We start from the raw sequence: 20,487 nt of genomic DNA on the forward strand, positions 1-20,487 counted from the left end.
TCCAGGTACACTGGCTCTCCCTTGTCCATTTTCATAGTTGCATCCTGAAAAAATTCCAGAAGATTAGTCAAGCATGATTTCCCCTTCGTAAATCCATGCTGACTCGGACCGATCCTGTTACTGCTATCCAAATGTGCCGCTATTTCATCCTTTATAATGGACTCCAGCATCTTTCCCACCACTGATGTCAGGCTAACTGGTCTATAATTCCCTGTTTTCTCTCTCCCTCCTTTCTTAAAGAGTGGAATAACATTAGCTACCCTCCAGTCCTCAGGAACTGATCCTGAATCTATAGAACATTGGAAAATAATTACCAATGCATCCAAGATTTCTAGAGCCACCTCAAGTACCCTGGGGTACAGACCATCAGGCCCTGGGGATTTACCATCCTTCAGTCCCATCAGTCTATCCAATACCATTTTCTGCCTAATATGAATCTCCTTCAGTTCCTCCGTTACCCTAGGTCCTCCGGCCACTATTACATCTGGGAGATTGTTTGTGTCTTCCCCAGTGAAGACAGATCTAAAGTACCTGTTCAACTCATCTGCCATTTCCTTGTTCCCCATAATAAATTCACCCGTTTCTGTCTTCAAGGGCCCAACTTTGGTCTTAACTGATTTTTTCCTCTTCACATACCTAAAGAAGCTTTTATTATCCTCCTTTCTATTCTTGGCTAGCTTGCCTTCGTATCTCATCTTTTTTCCCCATATTGCCTTTTAAGTTATCCTCTGTTGCTCTTTAAAAGTCTCCCAATCCTCTGGCTTCCCGCTCATCTTTGCTATGTTATACTTTTTTATTTTTATACTATGCTTGACTTCCCTTGTCATCCATGGTCGTCCCTTACTCCCCTTAGAATCTATCTTCCGCTTTGGAATGAACTGATCCTGCACCTTCCCAGAAGTACCTGCCATTGTTGTTCCACTGTCATCCCTGCTAGGGTATCTTTCCAGTCAACTTTGGCCAGCTCCTCCTTCATGGCTCCATAGTCCCCTTTGTTCAACTGCAATACTGACACTTCCGATTTTCCCTTCTCTCTCTCAAATTGTATTTGAAAACTTATCATATTATAGTCACTACCTCCTAATGGCTTCTTTACCTCGAGTTCCCTTATCAAATCCAGTTCATTACACAACACTAAATCCGGAATTGCCTTCTCCCTGGTAGGTTCCAGTACAAGCTACTCTCAGAATCCATCTTGGAGGCACTCCACAAACTCCCTTTCTTGGGGTCTGGACCAACCTGATTTTCCCAGTCTACCTGCGTGTTGAAATTCCCCATAACAACCGTAGCATTACCTTTGCGACATGCCAATTTTAACTTTTGATTCAACTTGCACCCTATATCCAGGCTACTGTTTGGGGCCCTGCAGATAACTCCCATTAAGGTCTTTTTGCCCTTACAATTTCTCAGTTCTATCCATACTGACTCTACATCTCCTGATTCTGTGTCGCCCTTTGCAAGGGACTGAATTTCATTCCTCACCAACAGAGCCACCCCACCCCCTCTGCCCACCTGTCTGTTCTTTTGATAGGACGTATACCCTTGAATATTTATTTCCCAGCCCTGGTCCTTTTGCAGCCATGTCTCTGTTATTCCTACAACATTATACTTGCCAATTTCCAACTGAGCCTCAAGCTCATCCACTTTATTTCTTATACTCCGTGCATTGATATATAATACTTTTAATCCATTAGAGTACTCCCCTCACCTTTCACATCAATTCCTATTGCACTTGGCCATATTCTCCGATCCCTTCCTGAGCTTTCTGCCCTGTTAATTCTGTTGTCTTTCTTAACTTTCCTTATTCTCTCTTTCCCTTTAACTCCATCCTTATATTTCCTCTCTTCCCCCCCCACTATTTAGTTTAAACACACCAGTGTAGCAGTTGTAAACTTGCCTGCCAGAATGCTGGTCCCCCGCCTGTTAAGGTGCAACCCGTCCCTTTTGTACAATTCATCTTTGCCCCAAAACAGATCCCAGTGGTCTAAGAATCTAAATCCCTGCTTCCCATGGGGCCATGGCCCAATCATGGCCATGGGACCAAGATCGCCCATGTCATACAGCACGGCACATAATGATGATGTCATATGACCCAGCACATAATGATAGAAACATAGAAACGTACAGCTCAATACAGGCCCTTTGGCTCACAGAGCTGTGCCGAACCTCGGGTTACCCATAGCCCTCCATTTTTCTGAGCTCCATGTACCTATCCAGGAGTCTTTTAAAAGACCCTATCATATCCGCCTCCACCACCGTTGCCGGCAGCCCATTCCACGCATTCACCACTCTCTGTGTGAAAAAACTTACCCCAACATCTCCTCTGTATCTACTTCCAAGCACCTTAAAACTGTGCCTTCTCGTGCTAACCAGTTCAGCCCTTTAACATCAAAAAAAAGATGGGCTGGCATTGGAGAAAGTCCAGAGAAGGTTCAAAAGAATGATCCTGGGAATGAAAGGGTTAAGTTTTGAGGAGCGTTTGATAGCCCTGGGCCTGTACTTGCTGGAGTTTAGAAAAATGTGGGAGGATCACATTGAAATCTATCAAATATTGAAATGCCTAGGCAGAGTGGATGTAGAAAGGCCGCTTTTTCTGTACGGGAATCTAAAACCAGAGGACACAGCCTGAGAATACAAGAATGTCCCTTTCGAACAGAGACAAAGAAGGATTTCTACAGTCGGGGGTGGCGAATCTGTGGAAATAATTGCAAAATATGGCTGTGGAGGCCACGTCATTGAGTAAGTGGAGGTTGATAGGTTCTTGTTTAGTAAGGGGGGGTCAAAGGTTATGGAGAGAAGGCTGGAGAAAGAAAATATCTCAGCCGTGATGGAATTCTGGAGCAGGCTTGATGGGCTGAATGGCCTCATTTTGCTCCTGTGTTTTCTGGTCTTATGGCAAGAGATCGATTTTCAAAAGGAATAACTGACACCTCCTCTTTGCTTTCATATTAGAGCTGACGAGACACGAAACAACCAGGCTACCTGGGTGGAACAGGTGGAGAAGTACGAAGACGAAAAATGGGGAACTTCAAAAGGATCTACCCGAGCTCCACTTCAGAGAAATACGAGAAGTTCTTGGGAACAGTTGACTCCAAGTCTCGGGAAGAATATGTCAGGCAGGTTTATACTGCCCCTCCCAGTCCTGCCCCCTCCCTCCCTCCCTCTCCAGTGACCCACAGCCACCCAGTGTGCCATCACCTGTCAAACGGTGAAAGGCCTCGAAAGAGTGGATGTGGGAGATGCTTCCTATGGAGGGAGAGTCTTGGACCAGGGAACACAGCCTCAGAACAGAGGCGGAGGAGTGTCCTCTTAGAAAGGAGGAGAGGAGGAATTTCTTTAGCCGGAAAGTGGTGAATCCGTGGAATTTGCTCCACAGGTGGCTGTGGAGGCCAAGTCATTGGGTATATTTAAAACAGATGCTGATAGATTCTTGATTGGTCAGGGCATGAAGCGAAAAGGGGAGAAGGTAGGAGATTGTGGCTGAGAGGGAAAATGGATCAGCCATGATGAAATGGCAGAGCAGACTTGATGGGCCAAATGGCCTAATTCTGATCTGCATCTTATGGTCTTAACCACATTCTCTACTACCCCTCTATAATCCCTCCCCAATCCTTTTACCCTCTTTCTAATCCCACATCACTTCCCCACTACCCACAACACAATTGTGTCGCGTTCTGGTTGCCTCATGATTGGAAAGGTGCAGAGGAGGTTTACCAGGATGCTCCCCAGATCAGAGAGCATGTCTTTATGGGAATGGGTGAACGAGTTAGGGCTTTTCTTTTTGGAGCAAAGGAGGGTGAGAGGTGACTTGATGAAGGTGATGAAAAGGGCATAGATCAAATGGGCAGTCAGAGACTTTTTCCCAGGTTGGAAGTGGCTAATGGGGAAGCGGGGCATCATTTTAAGGTAACTGGAGGAAAGTATAGGGGGGATGTCAGAGGTAAATTCTTTACACAGAGAGTAGTGAGTGCATGGAACACCCTGCCAGGGGTGGTGGTAGAGGCAGATACATTAGGGACATTAAAGACACTGTTAGATAGGCACATGGATGATAGAAGAATGGAGGGCTCTGTGGAAGGGAAAGGTTAAATTGACCTTAAAGTAGGTTAAAGATTAGCACCACATCGTGGGTGAAGGGCCTGTACTGTGCTGTCAGGTTCTATGTTCTGTCCCTCCACAGCTATATATTCTTACCATCATTAAGGACCCCCACCACCCAGGACATGCACTCTTCTCATTGCTACCATCAGGGAGGAGGTACAGGAGCCTGAAGACCCACAGTCAATGATTCAGGAACAGCTTCTTCCCCTGTGCCACCGGATTTCAGAATGGACATTGAGCCCAGGAACACCACCTCACTGTTTCGTGCAGTCTTTTTGCACTACTCATTTAGTTTAATTTTTAGTATGTTTCCTATTGCAACTTACAGTGTTTTTATGTCGCAAGTTTTGCAACAACTTTCCCAATATATCTCAATGATGTGAAACCTGATTCTGATCAAGTGTGGTGATTCATCACTGGTGATACGGAACAGAATCAGAATTTGGTTCATATCACTGGAGTACGTCGTGAAACTTGTTGTTACGTGGTAGCAGTACAATGTGATACATAATAATCAAAACTGTGTATATATATAATAGTTAAATTAATGAAGTAGTGCAAAAAGAGGGGGAGAAAAGTAGTCAGCTCGTGTTCATGGTTTCATTGTCCATTCAGAAACCTGATGGCTGAGGGGAAGGAGCTGTTCCTGAGTTGTTGAGTTTGTGCCTTCAGGCTCCTGTACCTTCTCCCTGATGGTTGCAATGAGAAGAGGGCATGCCCTGGGCGATGGGGGTCCTTGATGGTGGAGGCCGTCTTTTTGAGGCATCGCTCCTTAAAGATGCCCTGGATGCTGGGGAGGTTAGTGCTCATGATGGAGCTGACTGAGTTCACAACTTTCTGTAGCTCCTTTCGGTCCTGTGCAGTGCCCACCCCCCCACCATACCAGATGGTGATGCAGCCGATTAGAATGCTCTCCATGGTACATCTGTAGAGATTTGCAAGTGTGTTTGCAGACATACTAAATCACCTCAGCTTCCTCATGATATATAGCCGATGTTGTGCCTTCTTTGTAACTGCATCGATATCCTCAGAGATGTTGACACCCAGGAACATGAAATTGCTCACTCTCTCCACTTCTGATCCCTCTGTGAGGACTGATGTGTGTTCCCTCATCTTACCCTTTGAGGTCTGCAATCAGTTCTTTGGTCTTACTGACGTTGAGTGCAAGGTCAGGTACACTTCCCATTCCTATGTCAAAGAGCACCCCACCCCCCTCAATGTTAGACTCGCCGGTTATTCTTGCCCCCGGTACTGCTCCCTCTGGAACAGCCGAGCGTGCTGGCCCTACTGCGCATGAGGTTGGAACATTGAAGGGGTGGGAGAGGGCATTGTTAATATTGGTGCAATGGCTTGGTATTGAAAATCTCGCTATCTGTCCAGGCAGCTGCGCAGGGAAATTCAGCAGAGTCAGGAGCAGAAGGAAATGCTCCTCAAAGAACGGGGGTTCCCTGAAGAGAACCTGCAAGAAGAGTCCCAGTTGCAGGAGAATCCAACCCTGTTGATCTTGGTGAAGCCAAAGTCACCAGAAGGACTGCAGACGTCATCATCCTCCACTCCTGTAAGAGTTTCTCTTGGTTGACGTGCTAAGTCGCCTTAGGTGGGACTAATGATTTAATCTACGAGATGTAGATGACTTCAGCTGAGCTGACATCTTGTAGATGATTTACAGCTCAGCTCAAAGCAACCTCTCAGCTAGGTCAAGATTGGGAATTAAATATCCAAGGATATCAGGTTATACGGTATGATAGGCAGGAAGGTAAGGGAGGTGGAGTAGCGCTCTAAGGATGAGATCAGTGCGACAGTGAGAGACGATATAAGATCTAAGGAGCAGAACGTTGAGTCCATCTAGGTAGAGATTAGGAACAGTAAGGGAAAAAAATCCTTGGTGGGAGTTGTCGATCAGCCACCAAATAATCACATTACAGTGGCACAGGCAGTAAACAGAAATATCTCAGGCACGTGAGAATGGAACGGCAGTTATCATGGGAGACTAACTTGCACATAGATTGGGTGAATCAAGTTGGTCGAGACAGTCTTGTGGAGGACTTCATATAACGCATAAATGATGGCTTTCTTGAACAGCGTGTTACTTAACCTGCAAGAGAATGTGTTATCTTAGATCTGGTCCTGTGCAATGAGAAAGGTAAAATTAGTGATCTTGTAGTTAGGGATCCTCTCTGAAAGAGTGATCACAGTATGACTCAGTTTCCCATACAAATGGAGGGTGCAAAAGTAGTCTGGGAATACAGGCTATATGGTGGAGCAGTGGAAGTCTTTCAAAGAGATTTTTCCCGGTGCTCAACAAAAGTATATTCCAGTTAAAAGCACGGACAGTAAGGGTGGGGAGAGCCAGTCTTGGATAACTGAGGAAATTAAAGAAGGCGTCAAACTAAAAGCGTGTGAATAGAAAGCCTCCAAGAGTAGTGGGAAACTGGAAGACTGGGAAAATTTCAAACAGCAACAAAGACCCATCAAGCAACTAATAAAGAAAGGGAATAAGGAAAGAAAATAAACTAAAATTCTCTGGATTCTGGGCAGGTTCTGGTGGATGAGAAGACGGCGAATGTCACGCCACTGTTCAAAAACTGATGTCGGCAAAAGCAGGTAACAACAGGTCAGTAAGTTTAACATCTGTAGTTCGGAAAATGCTTGAAGCTATCATTAAAGAAGAAATAGCAAGACATCTGGCAAGAAATGGATCCATCAGGCAGATGCAGCATGGATTCAGCAAAGGCAGATCCTGTTTGACAAACTTACTGGAGCTCTTTGAGGTTATAATGAGCGCAGTGGATACAGGAGAACAGATGGACGTTATTTACTTGGATTTCTGGAAGGTGTTTGATAAGGTGCTGCATAAAACACTTATCCATAAGATAAGGATGCAAAGAGTTGGGGTGATGTATTAGCATGGATACAGGATTGGTTAACTGAAAGAAAGCAGAGTTGGGATACATGGGTGTTACTCTGGTTGGCAATCGGTGGTGAGCAGTGGTGCCATACGGGTCGGTGCTGGGCCTGCAACTGTTCACGATATATATTAACCATCTCGAAGAGGGAATCGAGTGTAGTGTATCTAAGTTTGCTGATGATACCAAATTGAGTGGAAAAGTAAATTGTGTAGAAGATACAGAGAGATACGTATAGATAGGTTAGGTGAGTGGGCAAGGGACTGGCAGATGGAGTACAATGTTGGTAAATGCGAGGTCATCCACTTTGGAAGGAAAAATGGAAGAGCAGATTATTATTTAAACGGTAAAAATTTCCAGCATACTGCTGTGCTGAGGGACTTGGGAGTACTTGTGCATGAATCACAAAAGGTTGGTTTGCAGGTGCAGCAGGCTATCACAAAAGCAAATGGAATACAGTATTGGCCTTCATTACCAGAGGGACTGAATTGAAGAGCAGGGAAGTTATGCTGCAACTGTACAGGGTACTGGTGAGGCTGCACCTGGAGTACTACATGCAGTTCTGGTCTCCATACTTGAGGAAGGACATACTGGCTTTGGAGGCAGATTGATGGTCAGGTTGGGATTGGTGCAAGGAGAGTCGAGGGCAGTGCATTCAGTGGAGGAGTGATGAAGTCGATGTCCTGTCGGGAATTCGAGATGAGAAGATCCAGAGCAGGCAGAGAACCAGAGCGGGGAGTCCCAGGGAGAGGAGGAGGTGAGTGAGGGTAATTTCAGAGATGTGAGAGCGGATCTTTTACACAGAGAGTGGTGGGTGCTTGCGGTGGTGGCTGAGATAGATACATTAGAGATTTTTAAGAGACATTTAGAGAGGCACATGAATGTGAGGAAGATGGGAGGATATGGACATTGTGTAGGCCGGAGAGATGAGCTTAGTTAGCTATTTGATTACTAATTTAATTGGTCTGGCACAACATTGAGGGCTGAAGGGCCTTTTCCTGTACTATACTGTTGTATGTTCTATTAAAGGACTCCTGACCTCAGCTGCAGGGATATCGTTGAAGGAACGTCTGAGGGTCACGCCAATGGGTCTCTTCACTGCTTTAGCCTTCAGCCCAAGCGGGGCTTTGGTTTGGAGGTTGGGAACGTGAGCTGGCTTTCAAGTTAGCAACCAAACCTGGTGGCAGATGTTTGCCCTGGCCAGACAGCTTGGTGTCAGTGTGAGCGAGAGAGAGAGAGGATTCCAGTCTTTCTGCGTGTAAGGATGTAATGCTGAGGCTTTATAAGGCAGTAGTGAGGCCTCACCTGGAGTCTTGTGTGCATTTTTGGGCCCCTTATCTCAGAAAGGATGGACTGATATTGGATGTTTGAATAGGCAACTCAGGCAACGCATCACCAAATAATTAGATAGGGCGTCAGAGGTTAAAGGAAAAATGGGTTTGAGAGGGAAATGGATCAGCCATGATGAAACAGCGGAGCAGACTCGATAGGCTGAAAGGCCTAACTCTGCTCCAATGTCTTAAGTTCTTCCGGTCTTTCATATGGAGACTGTCCTCCAGTCGGCTGAAGGAGTCTGTTAATGAGCTAGACCTGGAGGTCCTCCATTGGTTGGAATGGACCATGGATGTTGTGACCTAGCTGTCTACATGATGTGCAAGCCAGGGAAGTACAACACGGAGAGCAAGTTGTTGCCCACACAGCAGACGAGCTCTCTCCGTGCAGCTGATGAATGCAAAGGAATGGCAGAGATTGACAGTTTGGCATCAGCCCAAAGCGACTGGTTTTAAGGCATCAGTAACCCACCTGGGTGCCTTCTCCTGGCAGTAGAAACTGTTCCGCCAGTCTTAGTAGCTCAGCCAGACGTGAAGGCCAGGAGCTGGACTTGGTTGTCAGAAGCCTGCCCTGCCGTGCAATGTGATCATGTCTGCTCTATGCTGACTACAATTCTTTTTTTCTTGTACTGGTTTACGTATTAATAAACAGCCAGTAGGTGGAGATTGTGTCTTTCTCAGGTTTTGGCAGTCCATCAGGGTCAAGCATATTTTGCTTCCAACCCACAACACACACACCAAGTGCTGGAGGAATTCAGCAGGTTAGGCAGCAACTCTGATGAGGAATAAAGAGTCGATGTTTCAAACCGAGACCCCCTCATCAGGACTGGAAAGGAACTGGGAAGAAGCCAGAATAAGACTGGGAAGTGGTGGGAGCGTGGAGGGAAGGAGTACAAGCTGGCAGGTGATAGGTGAGACCAGGTATGGGGGAAGATGGATAAAGTTGGAAGCTGGAAGGGTTTAGGTCAGGGGTTCCCAATATCATAAAACCACAAGATATGGGAGCAGAATTAGGCCATTAGTCTGCTCTGCATTTCATCATGGCTGATCCATTTTCCCTCTCAGCCCCAATCTCCTGCCTTCTCCCTTTATCCCTTCATGACCTGACCAACCTCTGCCTAAAATATACAAAAATACTCGGCCTTCACAGCTGACTGTGGCAATAAATGCCACAGATTCACCACTCTCTGGCTAAAGAACTTTCTTCTCTTCTTCCTATTCATCTCTAAAAGGACACCTCGCTATTATGAGGCTGTCCTCTGGTCTTAGACTCCCTACCATAAGAAACATCCTCTCCACATTCACTCTGAGACCCCTTGCTTAATTGGACTGGTCCATGGCAAGTAAAAGGTTGGGAACCCCTGGTAGAGGTGGAAGAGTTAAAGGGCTGAAGGAGGAGGAATCTGATGGGAGAGGAGAGTGGAGCATGGGAGAAGGGGAATTAGGAAGGGAAGAGGGTGAAGATGGGAAGGTCTTCATTGAGTTCACAACATCCAATCTGCTCTGGTACCTCATGTGGGCTGTCCTGCTGAGACTCTGAACAATGTTGGCCCCTCCAGGACATTGATAGTTGGGTCTTAAACAACTGTTGGGTTATTGAATATCAGGGGTAAGCAGTTAGATGCCCTCTTGCTGGAGATGTCATTACCTGGTGTACTGGTGGCATGATAACTTGGCTTCCTGGTGTCTGGCTATAACACTGAAGAGTCCCAAGCCTACTGTCTCCCCTGTACCACTGGGACTTTTCTTACCTGTCTGCTGTAGTAGTGAAATCTGCCCCAAAACCTTGTAAATTATAATTCTTTGAGGACAAAGAAATCTGGCTGTGGGAAACAAGCTTCGATTGTGTAGAGCTTTTCATTGATGGCATGAACTTCTATTTTTCCAACTACCGGTAATTTTTCCCTCCTGCTTCCAATTCCCCATTCTGGCCTCTTTTCCACATCTCCCTATCACTTCCCCTGGTACCCCTCCCCCTTCCCTTTCTCCTGTGGTCCACTGTCCTCTCCTATCAGATTCCTCCTTCCCCAGCCCTTTTACCTTTTCCATCTATCGTCTTCTAGCTTCTTACTTCATCCCGCTCCCCCACCCACCTAGCTCCACACATAATCTTCCAGCGAGTCCTCCTTCCCTTCTCCCCACCTTTTTTATTCTGGCTTCTTCCCCCTTCCCTTTCCAGTCCTGATGTAGGGTCTTGGCCCGGAAACGTCAACTGTTTATTCATTTCCGTAGATGCTGACTGACTTGCTGTGTTCCTCCAGTATTTTGTGTGTTGAATTCCATTTGCCTTTGCCATTATCTACATTACTCACAGCTAACTTTCTGTGACCCCCCCCAGCTCTCCCTGTACAGTAACATTCTGTGATGTCGCTCTCTCTCTCTCTCTCTCTCTCTCTCTCTCTGTTTAAAGGATATTTTACTTTCTTACTCCTTTCACCATCATCATTATGTATCATGCCGTATGATGTGGGCAATCATGGTCTTTGGCACTGTGGGCAATGGCAAACCTCTTCTGGGCCAGTGTCTTTACAAGACGGGTGACCCTAGCCATTATCAATACTGTTCAGAGACTGTCTGCCTGGCATCAGTGGTTGTATAACCAGGACTTGTGATATGCACCGGCTGTTCGTACAACCAACCACCACCTGCTTCCGTGGCTTCATGTGACCCTGATCGGGAGGGCTAAGCAGGTGCTATTCCTTGCCCAAGGGTGACCTGCAGACTAGTGGAGGGAAGGACCACCTTACACCTCCTTTGGTAGAGATGTATCTCCACCCCACCACCCAGCTACACCTTTAACCACACATTATAGTCCAGCTCCCCTGTGGCGTTTACCCTTCAGGGAAATATCTAAAATAACTCACACAAAATGCTGGAGGAACTCAGTAGGCCAGGCTACAGTGAATTCTAAATCACAACTGTCTATGTTAAAAAGAAATTACTTCATTGCCCCTCTGACCCAGGCCTAGGCTGATTCCAGACCGAACAAGAGGCCTGAGCGGAAATCCAGGAACTGGAATCTCAGTAGCCAAAGTGAAGAGATTTATGGCAACTTGAGAATTATCCTCAATCTCTTTCCTCCAGTTATTGACCCTCCTGCCACTGAAAGCAGTTTCTCTTGACCCACCGTCCAGTATTTGATTGCCTCTAATAAATCTGCCTTTATCACCTGTCTCAAAGGGCAGTAGCACTGGGGCTTCTCACATCTCACCACATTAAATGGTCCCCTCTCCCTGGGCCAGCTGCTCACTGACATGTTCCGGTATCAGGAATGGCATTATTAGTGTCATGTTATTCTATAATATCATGGAAATAAATCTTTGACTACATCGTGTTCTTGTCACTGGTGCCATTGTCAAGGATTCTCCTGCACGCCTCTCTGAGTCTTTGAGGCGAAACTGAATGGTATTCTGAGCGTCACAAGTTCAGGAAGTTCATCTGACACTGACTGCCAAGATTGTTTTTTTACTGAGTGTTTTAAAATGCCAGCTGTTTTCAAAGTTTTTTTTTCTTCTGTATTCTTCAGACCAGCCAAGTGCTAGGAATTGTCTCCAGCCCAAGCCAGCGAGCAGGCGGCTGGGAGGAGAAGAATGTGGGCCACAGCTGTGAATTGTCTCCAGGCAGAGCAGATGTTGAGCCAGAGCTGGTTTCTGAACAGAAGGCTGATGGCACAGAACACTGCTCGCTGCTCCAGAACCAATCCCAAGCAGAGCAGAAAGAACCAGGCCAGAAGCAGCAGCAGACAGAGGTTCCATCGGAGATCCCTGCTGAAGCACAAGAGGGAAATGCTGTGAGTGAGGCAGTGAACCAACCGGAGGCCAATGTGCAAAAGTTACAACAGCAGGCCCAAGTCCTGGATAACCAAGAGGCCGAAGACGGGGATCAGCAGCAGGTACAAGATCTGGTCCCACTGGAGCCCCAAGCTGTGAAAGAGGCCAAAGACCTGGCGCAGCAGGAGGCGGGAGATGAAAATGGGCAGGAGTCACAATCTCCACCTCTACTGGTAATGTTGCAACTCTAACAAAACCCTAGTTAGACTACGCTTGGGAGTATTGTGTTCAGTTCCAGTCACCTCATTACAGGAAGGATGTGGAAGCTTTAGGTAAGGTGCAGAGGAGATTTACCAGGATGCTGCCTGAACTGGAGGGCATGTCTCGTGAAGATAGGTTTAGCCAGCTGAGGCTTTTCTCTTTGGAGCAAAGAAGGATGAGGGGTGACTTGATGGAAGTGTGTAAGACAGATCAATTGGACAGCCAGAGTTTTCTTCCCAGGCAGAAATGGCAAATGCCAGGAAGCATAATTTCAAGGCGATGGGAGGGAAATATAGAGGGGATGATAGAGGCAGAGAGTAGTGGGTGCATGGAACACCCTGTCATGGGTGGTGCTAAAGGCAGATACATTAGGGGCATTCAGGAAATGCTTAGATGGGCACATGATGATGGAAAAATAGAGGGTTAAGTAGGAGAGAAGGGTTAGATTGATCTTAAAGTAGGTTAAAAGTTGGTACAACATGGTGGGTAAAAAGGAATGCACTGTGCTGTGGTGTTCGATGATCTATGTTCTAAATCACACATAGGCAAGTTGAGAATTTGAATTGACCAAGGCCTGTGTCAACAGGAAGCCCAAGTCATAGTCACAGAGCTATCAGTCCCTTTGCCCTAATGCTAACCACGATTACAGGGACTTGAGGACCTGAGTTATAGGAAAAGGCTGAATTGTTTGGGACTTCATTCCCCGGGGCGTAGGAGGTGGAGGGGAGACTTGATTGAGGTATACAAAATGATGAGAAGTATCCATAGTGTAAAGGCAGGCAGGCTTTTCCCACTGAGATTGGGTGGCACTGAACTGGAGGTCATAGGTTAAGGGTGAAAGGTGAGTGTTCAAGGGGAACCTGAGGGGAATCTTCTTCACTCAGAGTGTGGAATGAGCTGCCAGCGGAAGTGGTAAATTGTGGTTAGATTGCAATATTGAAGAGAAGTTTGGATGGGTCCATAGATGGGAGGGTAGGGATGGCTACAGTCCAGGTGCTGGACGACAGGACTCGGCAGCTTAATAAATTGGCACGGCCTGGATGTGCTGAAAGGCCTATTATGAACTAAATGACTCTTTGGCTGCTAATCTGTACTCAAATACTCTACCACTGAGCTTATAAAATTAATTTTAAAATGACAAAATTTTAGAAAATACTAGAAACTGGAGCAGACCATGAATTTTTTGGCCTCTGTAAGACCATAAGACATAGGAGCAGAATTAGGCCATTTGACCCATTGAGTCTGCTCTGCCATTCCATCGTGGCTGATTTACTATCTCTCTCAACCCTGTTCTCCTGCCTTCTCCCCATATCATTTGACACCCTGACTAATCAAGAACCTGCCAACCTTCGGTTTAAATATACCCAATGACCTGTCCTCCGCAGCCGTCTTGTGGTAACAGATTTCACAGATTCACTACCCAATGACTGGATGCATTCTATGACCCTTATAGGATTCCATGCGTTTACAGGCTCTCTCAGGGTTAAGACAGGGTTCAGTTCCTGAGAACGGTCTGTAAGATGGAAACGAACAGAAATAGTGCACGGGACAGGGTCACGGGAAAAACTACGACAGGGGAGCGAACAGGTGTGGCAAGAGCAGCTGCCAGCCCGTCTCACTGACCCAGTGAGAGGCCAAATTGAATTTGATTGAATTGAATATTATTTCTTATATCCTTCACATACACAAGGAGTAAAAATCTTTATGTTACATCTCAGTTTGAATGTGCAAGGTGTAAATTGTAGTAATTTGTAATAAATAGTATGTCCAGTAAGTTATACAACAGTACAGTCAATATAGCTCAGAAATACAGTTGTGTCAGCGTGAATTAATCAGTCTGATGGCCTGGTGGAAGAAGCTGTCCTGGAGCCTGTTGGTCCTGGCTTTAATGCTGCGGTACCATTTCCCGGATGGTAGCAACTGGAACAGTTTGTGGTTGGGGTGACTTGGGTCCCCAATGATCCTGCAGCCCCTTTGTACACACCTGTCCTTGAAAATGTCCTGAATCATGGGAAGTTCACAACTACAGATGTGCTGGGCTGTCCACACCACTCTCTGCAGAGTCTTGCGATTGAGGGAGGTACAGTTCCCATACCAGGCACTGATGCAGCCAGTCAGGATGCTCTCAGTTGTGCCCCTGTAGAAAGTTCTTCGGATCTGGGGACTCATGCCGAATTTCTTCAACCGTCTAAGGTGAAAGAGGCGCTGCTGTGCTTTTTTCACCACACAGCTGATATGTACAGACCACGTGAGATCCTCGGTGACGTGTATACCGAGGAACTTGAAGCTGTTCACCCTCTCAACCCCAGATCCATTGATGTCTCCATTCCTCCTGTAATCCACAACCAGCTCCTTTGTTTTTGCGACATTGAGGGAGAGGTTGTTTTCTTGACACCACTGTGTCAGGGTGATGACCACTTCTCTGTGGGCTGCCTTGTTATTATTTGAGATCAGGCCAGTCAGTGTATAGAGAGTCTGTTCAGTGGTCCCATCACTGCTCGGCCTGAACCGGCCCCCTGATTGTAGTGGCTTGGCTGGATCGAGAATGCAGTGTGGGGAGTGAACACCAATTTACAGAATCACCAACGCCATCTGGGGCACAGGCCTTTGACAGCAGCTCACCAGAGTCCTCCATCCTGGGAGTCTTTCAACCTGTTTCCAGGTGTGGCCCATCTTCTTGGCATATCCTTCCTCTCCCAGGGATGGAGCTTCTGTTGGGGTTTCTGTAGCTCTGGGTTTTTAACCCCATGCCCAGGTGGGAGGGTTGGTGGGAGTGAAAGCAGTTGGGAAAGCTCCATTCCCACAAGGTAGAAGATTCCTGCGGCGTCGGAGAGTCATAGAAAAATACGGCAGAGAAGCAGGCCCTTCAGCCCATCTAGTCCATGCCGAGCCATTTTAAACCGTCTATTCCCATCGACCTGCACCAGGACCATTGCCATCCATATCCCTACCATCCGTGTACCTATCCAAACTTCTCTTAAACGTGGAAACCGAGCTCGCATGCACCACTTATGCTGGCAGCTTGTTCCAAGCTGTCCCCACCCTCTGAGTGAAAATGTTTCCCCTCATGTTTCCAGGTGGCAAATGCAGTTACTGCTTTGCCCATCCTGAAAGAAACTGTCCGAGTTTTGAACAGATACTAATGGGTCCCTTGCAATTATTTCCCGAGAACATTAAACTGATCCAACACCGTGCCTTTTCTTTAAAATATCTCAGTCAGGTTAGACTGGAATGTCTAGACAGAGCGGACGTGGAGAGGATGTTTCTGAAAGTGGGAGAGTGGAGTACCAGACAGTGCAGCCTCAGAAATGAGGTTCGTCACTTTAGAATAGAGATGGGGAAGAATTTCTTCAGCCAGAGGGTGGTGAATCTGGAATTCATCGTCACAGGCGGCTGTGGAGGCCAAGTCATTGGGGATATTTAAAACCAGAGTTTGATAGGCTCTTGATTAGTCAGGGCATCAAAGGTTATGGCAAGAAGGCAGGAGAATGTGGTTGAAGTTATAAATCAGCCATGATGGAATAGAAGGACGTCCCTTTAGAACGGAGATGAGAAGGAATTTCTTTAGCCGAAGGGTGGTGAATCTGTGGAATTCATCGCCACAGACGGCTGTGGAGGTGTACTTAAAATGAAGGTTAAGAGGCTCTTGATTAGTAAGGGTGTCAGAGGTTACGGGGAGAAGGCAGAAGGCTGGGGTTGAGATGGACAATAAATCAGCCATGAAGGAATGATGGAGCAGACTCGGAGGGCCAAGTGGCCTAATTCTGTTGCTAAGATTTATGGTCGGTCTACGAATAGGTTATGAGGTCAGCACAACATCGTGGGCTGAATGGCCTGCAAAATTATGTGTTCTAAACCTTTCATCTATATTTCTGTTTTCTTCAGAATACCCAGTCGGAGATCTTTGAGGAGCTTGACCAGAAGAGTACAATTGTTGCGGAGGAAACCGAACCAGCGGATGCGTGCAGCACGCTGCCAGCCGAAAGCACAGAGCAGAATGGGAGCTCGAGGCAATTCCTCCCTGAGGTCCAGAGTCAGCCCAGGAGCCAAGGTGGCCTCGAGGCCCAGGCATTCCCCCAAGAGGGGCAAAAGGCCGCAAGAGAGACGCTGAGCGCAACGGGCAACCCGCATGCCACCTCGAAGGCCATCAAGAAGTTGTCTAAGGTCCTGAAACGCAACCGCAGCCAAGTGGGCCTGGCAAGCAATGTGAATTGTTCCAGACAGACTGATGCTGCAGGGCACGCTAATGTCACTGAGGAGATTTCAAATGCACCTCGGGATCAGCGTGATTCCTGTTGCAACTGCTGGGGTTACAGTAAGTGAAATACAACCTTTTAGCCTTCTAAACTCGAAATCTGGGTTTCCTCACTTGCAGGGACTCCACAGTTTGTGTTCTCAGTATTACTTGTTTAGTCTTTGTATTTGCACAGTTTGTCTTCTGTTGCACATTGGTTGCTTGTCAGCGATTGTATGTACAGTGCCTCCAAAAAAGCATTCGTCCCCCTTGGAGGTTTTCATGTTTTGTTGTTTTACAACACCGAATCATAGTGGATTTAATTTGGCTGTTTTGACACTGATCAACAGAGAAAACCTCTTTTGTGACCAAGTGAAAACAGATCTCTACAAAGTGCTCTAAATTAATTACAATTATTAAACACAAAACAATTGACTACATAAGTATTTTTCCCCTTCAAGTCACTATTTAATAGATGCACCTTTGGCAGCAATTATAGCCTTGAGTCTGTGTGGACTGGTCTCCATCAGCTTTGCACATCTGGACACTGCAATTTTTCCCCTTCCCCTTCCTTCTTTACAAAACTGCTCAAACTCTGCTGGATTTGCATGAGGATTCCGTGGGGCAACACCGTAGCGTAGTGGTTAGCGCAATACTTTACGGTACCGGTGACCCCAGTTCAATTTCAGCCGTTGCCCGTAAAGAATTTGTATGTTCTCCCCATGACCACGAGTGTTTCCTCCAGGTGCTCTGGTTTCCTCCCACAGCCCAAAGACCTACCAGTTGGTAGGTTGATTGGTGGTTGTAAAACTGTCCTGTGATTGGGCTGGGATTAAATCGGGGGATTGCTGAATGTGTGCTAGATTTTATTACAGCCTTGTGGGCTGAGCAAAACTGAATTATTAGTTGTTGAATTAAGTGTTTCAGGAAACAATTAAGTGCCCAACGTGTCACCAGCACCAGACTACCAGCCATCAAGGATGTATTCCAAGTTCAAAGTACAAAGTACAGTAATTGTCAAAGTATGCTTACGGTGCACAGCCTCGAGGTTCATCTTCTTGCAGGCAGCCACAAACAAAGAAATGTCAGAGAACCCACTTAAAGAAAGCACCCCACGAAACAAGACCATCAGACGTGCAAAGTCACGCAAACAACAGAAACAACAAACGAGTAACGCTCAGAACATCAAACATCAGAACGCAGGATCCCCAGAAGTGGGTCCACACCCACGAGCCACCGGGGGGTGAGTGAAGCCGGTCCAGGAGCTTACCCACCATCAAGGGCCGGGAAAGGGCCAGTAACGTCAGGGAGGATCCCACCCACCCTGCTCACGGACTGTTTGTCCCTCTCCCATCGGGGACGAGGCTGCATAGCATCCACGCCTGGACCACCAGACTCAGAAACAGTGACTTTCCCCAACACTAACCCACACCCCAACCACCACCACCTGATCATTTCCTGTCAGAGTCACCTTCTGTACAGACACTGAGTGATTCAGGAACAGCCTCTCCCCCGTCATCAGATTTCTGAATGGACATCGAACCTGTGAACACTAACTCACTATTTTCTTTTTGTCTTTTTGCACGACGTGTTTAATTGTTTAATTTTTTAATTTTTTATATATTTACTGTAATTTACAGCTTTTATTTTCAATTGCAAGGTACTGCTGCCGCACAACGACAAATTTCATGGTATATACTGATTGATTGTGATTTTGAGACACTCCTGTGCCTAGAGTCACTTTATGCACGTACAGTCAATCCATGTATATAAGCTATCTTATGTATTTATATTTATTGTGTTTTTATTATTATTATTATTGTGTTCTTTATCTTATGGAGTTTATCTTAGTAGTGAGTTAAGCATCGATTTGTCGAACTTCTAGTTTTCTTCTTCACCATTCCCCATTCTCATTTCTCTCTCTCACCTTATCTCCTTACCTGCCCATCACCTCCCTCTGGTGCTCCACCATCGTCCCCTTCTTCCATGGCCTTCTGTCCTCTCCTATCAGATTCCCCCTTCCCCAGCCCTTCATCACCTCCACCAATCGACTTCCCAGCTCTTTACTTCACCCCACCCCCTCTTCCGGTCTCACCTATCACCTACCACCTCGTACTTCTTCCTCTCCTCCCCCACCCTCAACGTCTTCTCCCTTCCTTTCCAGTCCTGATGAAGGGCCTCAGCCTAAAGCCTCGACTGTTTACACGTTTCCGTAAATGCTGCCTGACCTACTGGGTTTTTCTGGCACTTTGTGTGTGTTGCCTTGGATTTCCAGCATCTGCAGATCTTCTTGTGTTTGGCTTGGTGTGCTTTATTTATCTCCTGCATCCCATCCAGAGTTACGATTATTTCGTTCTCCTTGACACTTGTGTACTGAAAATGACACTAAACAATCTTGAATGTTTTTCGTTAGCTAAAGTATTCAGTTCATACCCCAGACAGGATCTGCTGCAGGAGCTGGTTACGGGACAGTGCCGTGGAACGCGACTGCAGGAACCCGCCCGAGCACCAGCAGAATCAAGTTGCCGAGAGGTTTCCCAACGCGTCTGCCTATCCCGAGAGGGTGACCGAGGACAGGAGCAGAGGGAAGCTGTGCGTGTCCTCCGAGCCCCCAACTTTGCACCTCCGTGGCTCTACCTGTTCCACAAAACCCAGGATTAGACAAAGGGACCTCAACAGTCATGGCAGGTAAAAAAAAAAGGTGAACGCCAGAAGTTTTCTCTAGGGTTTCCTCTGGGTGCTCCGGTTTCCTCCCACTGTCCAAAGACATACCGGTCAGTAGTTTAATTGGTCATTGTAAATTGCCCCATGATTAGGCTGGTGTTAAATCGGGAGATCGCTGGGCGGTGAGGCTCGAAGGGCCGGAAGGGTCAATTCTGTGCCTTCTCTCAATCAATGAATCAACCAACCTAACCCTCCCCTCCCGCATAGCCTGCCATTTTCCATCATCCGTCAGCCTATCTAAGTGTCTGTAAAGCACCACAGTCAGCGTAATGCCTTCAGTGCCACCAGGTTCAGGAACAGTTATTACCACTCAACCATCAGGGTGAAGGTACAGGAACCTCAGGACCCACACCACCGGTTCAGGAACAGTTATTACCCCTCAGCCATCGGGAAGGACGTACAGGAGCCTCAGGACCCACACCATCAGGGTCAGGAACAGTTATTACCCCTCAGCCAGGGGTGCAGTGCTGCTGGATCTCACCGGAGTGCCACTCTGGCACCTCTGTAAAAAAATGTCAAAATATACAAGCGGGGAATTTAACAGTGGCCGCTATAGTTGATTGGAAAGAGGCTCTTTTTCTCTTTGTGTTGATAGGAAAAAGAGTAGTGAGCAATGAACGAGACGAAATACATTTCCAAATCTCCCAAATGGCTGCTCTCCTCCCCTGTTAACATTTCTCACTTACAAAATATGATATTTTCTATTCGTACAGATACAATTATAATTTCTGTAAAGATTCAAGCTTCTTTCACTTTTTACATACTTAAAGACTAAACAGGATCTGTATTGGTCTAACCATGTAATACCCGATGTGTGAGGATATTGTGAATATCCAGACACACAGGTACACTTCCTGTCCAACCATTTCTGCGAGAGAAACGGTACGAGGCAGAGTTGCCAACCTACCGCTTTTGATACTAATATTCACCAATATTCGTGGCTTTACCAATCGTTCTTCAGGCGTTCTTGTTTCATACTTGATTACTTGGTTCCAGTTTATGTGGCTGAAAGTGTAAAAAACTTATTTGCTTTGTTTCTGTTATTTTGATACCTGCTTAGGAACACTGCTCAGCACTGCGGGCCCTGCTGTCTGCTCTGAATCAGCCGTAGAAGTAAGCCTACATCTGTGGTGGTCGCCAATACAAAAGTAAATTTTTCT

At 46.6% G+C, this 20,487-nt stretch overlaps 2 protein-coding genes across 2 annotated transcripts in view; both read left to right on the forward strand.

Moving 5' to 3' along the window:
* LOC140204491 (tubulin polyglutamylase ttll6-like) overlaps window positions 1-11,936 on the forward strand; it is a 59,094-nt gene extending 47,158 nt beyond the window's left edge. Inside the window, exons 8-10 of the mRNA XM_072271197.1 lie at window positions 2,953-3,120; window positions 5,486-5,659; window positions 11,865-11,936. Of these exons, the coding sequence (XP_072127298.1) occupies window positions 2,953-3,120; window positions 5,486-5,603 (286 nt within the window). The 3' untranslated portion in view covers window positions 5,604-5,659; window positions 11,865-11,936. The remainder of the gene's footprint in view (window positions 1-2,952; window positions 3,121-5,485; window positions 5,660-11,864) is intronic.
* LOC140203643 (uncharacterized) lies at window positions 6,665-19,295 on the forward strand. Its single transcript, XM_072269691.1, has 5 exons — window positions 6,665-6,705; window positions 8,037-8,154; window positions 11,865-12,341; window positions 16,255-16,684; window positions 19,042-19,295. Exons 1-5 carry the CDS (start codon window positions 6,665-6,667, stop codon window positions 19,293-19,295), a joined length of 1,320 nt encoding a protein of 439 aa, XP_072125792.1.
* The last annotated feature ends 1,192 nt before the right edge of the window (window positions 19,296-20,487 follow it).

This window comes from Mobula birostris, chromosome 10 (assembly GCF_030028105.1).
Source record: "Mobula birostris isolate sMobBir1 chromosome 10, sMobBir1.hap1, whole genome shotgun sequence".
NCBI classification, from domain to species: domain Eukaryota; kingdom Metazoa; phylum Chordata; class Chondrichthyes; order Myliobatiformes; family Myliobatidae; genus Mobula; species Mobula birostris.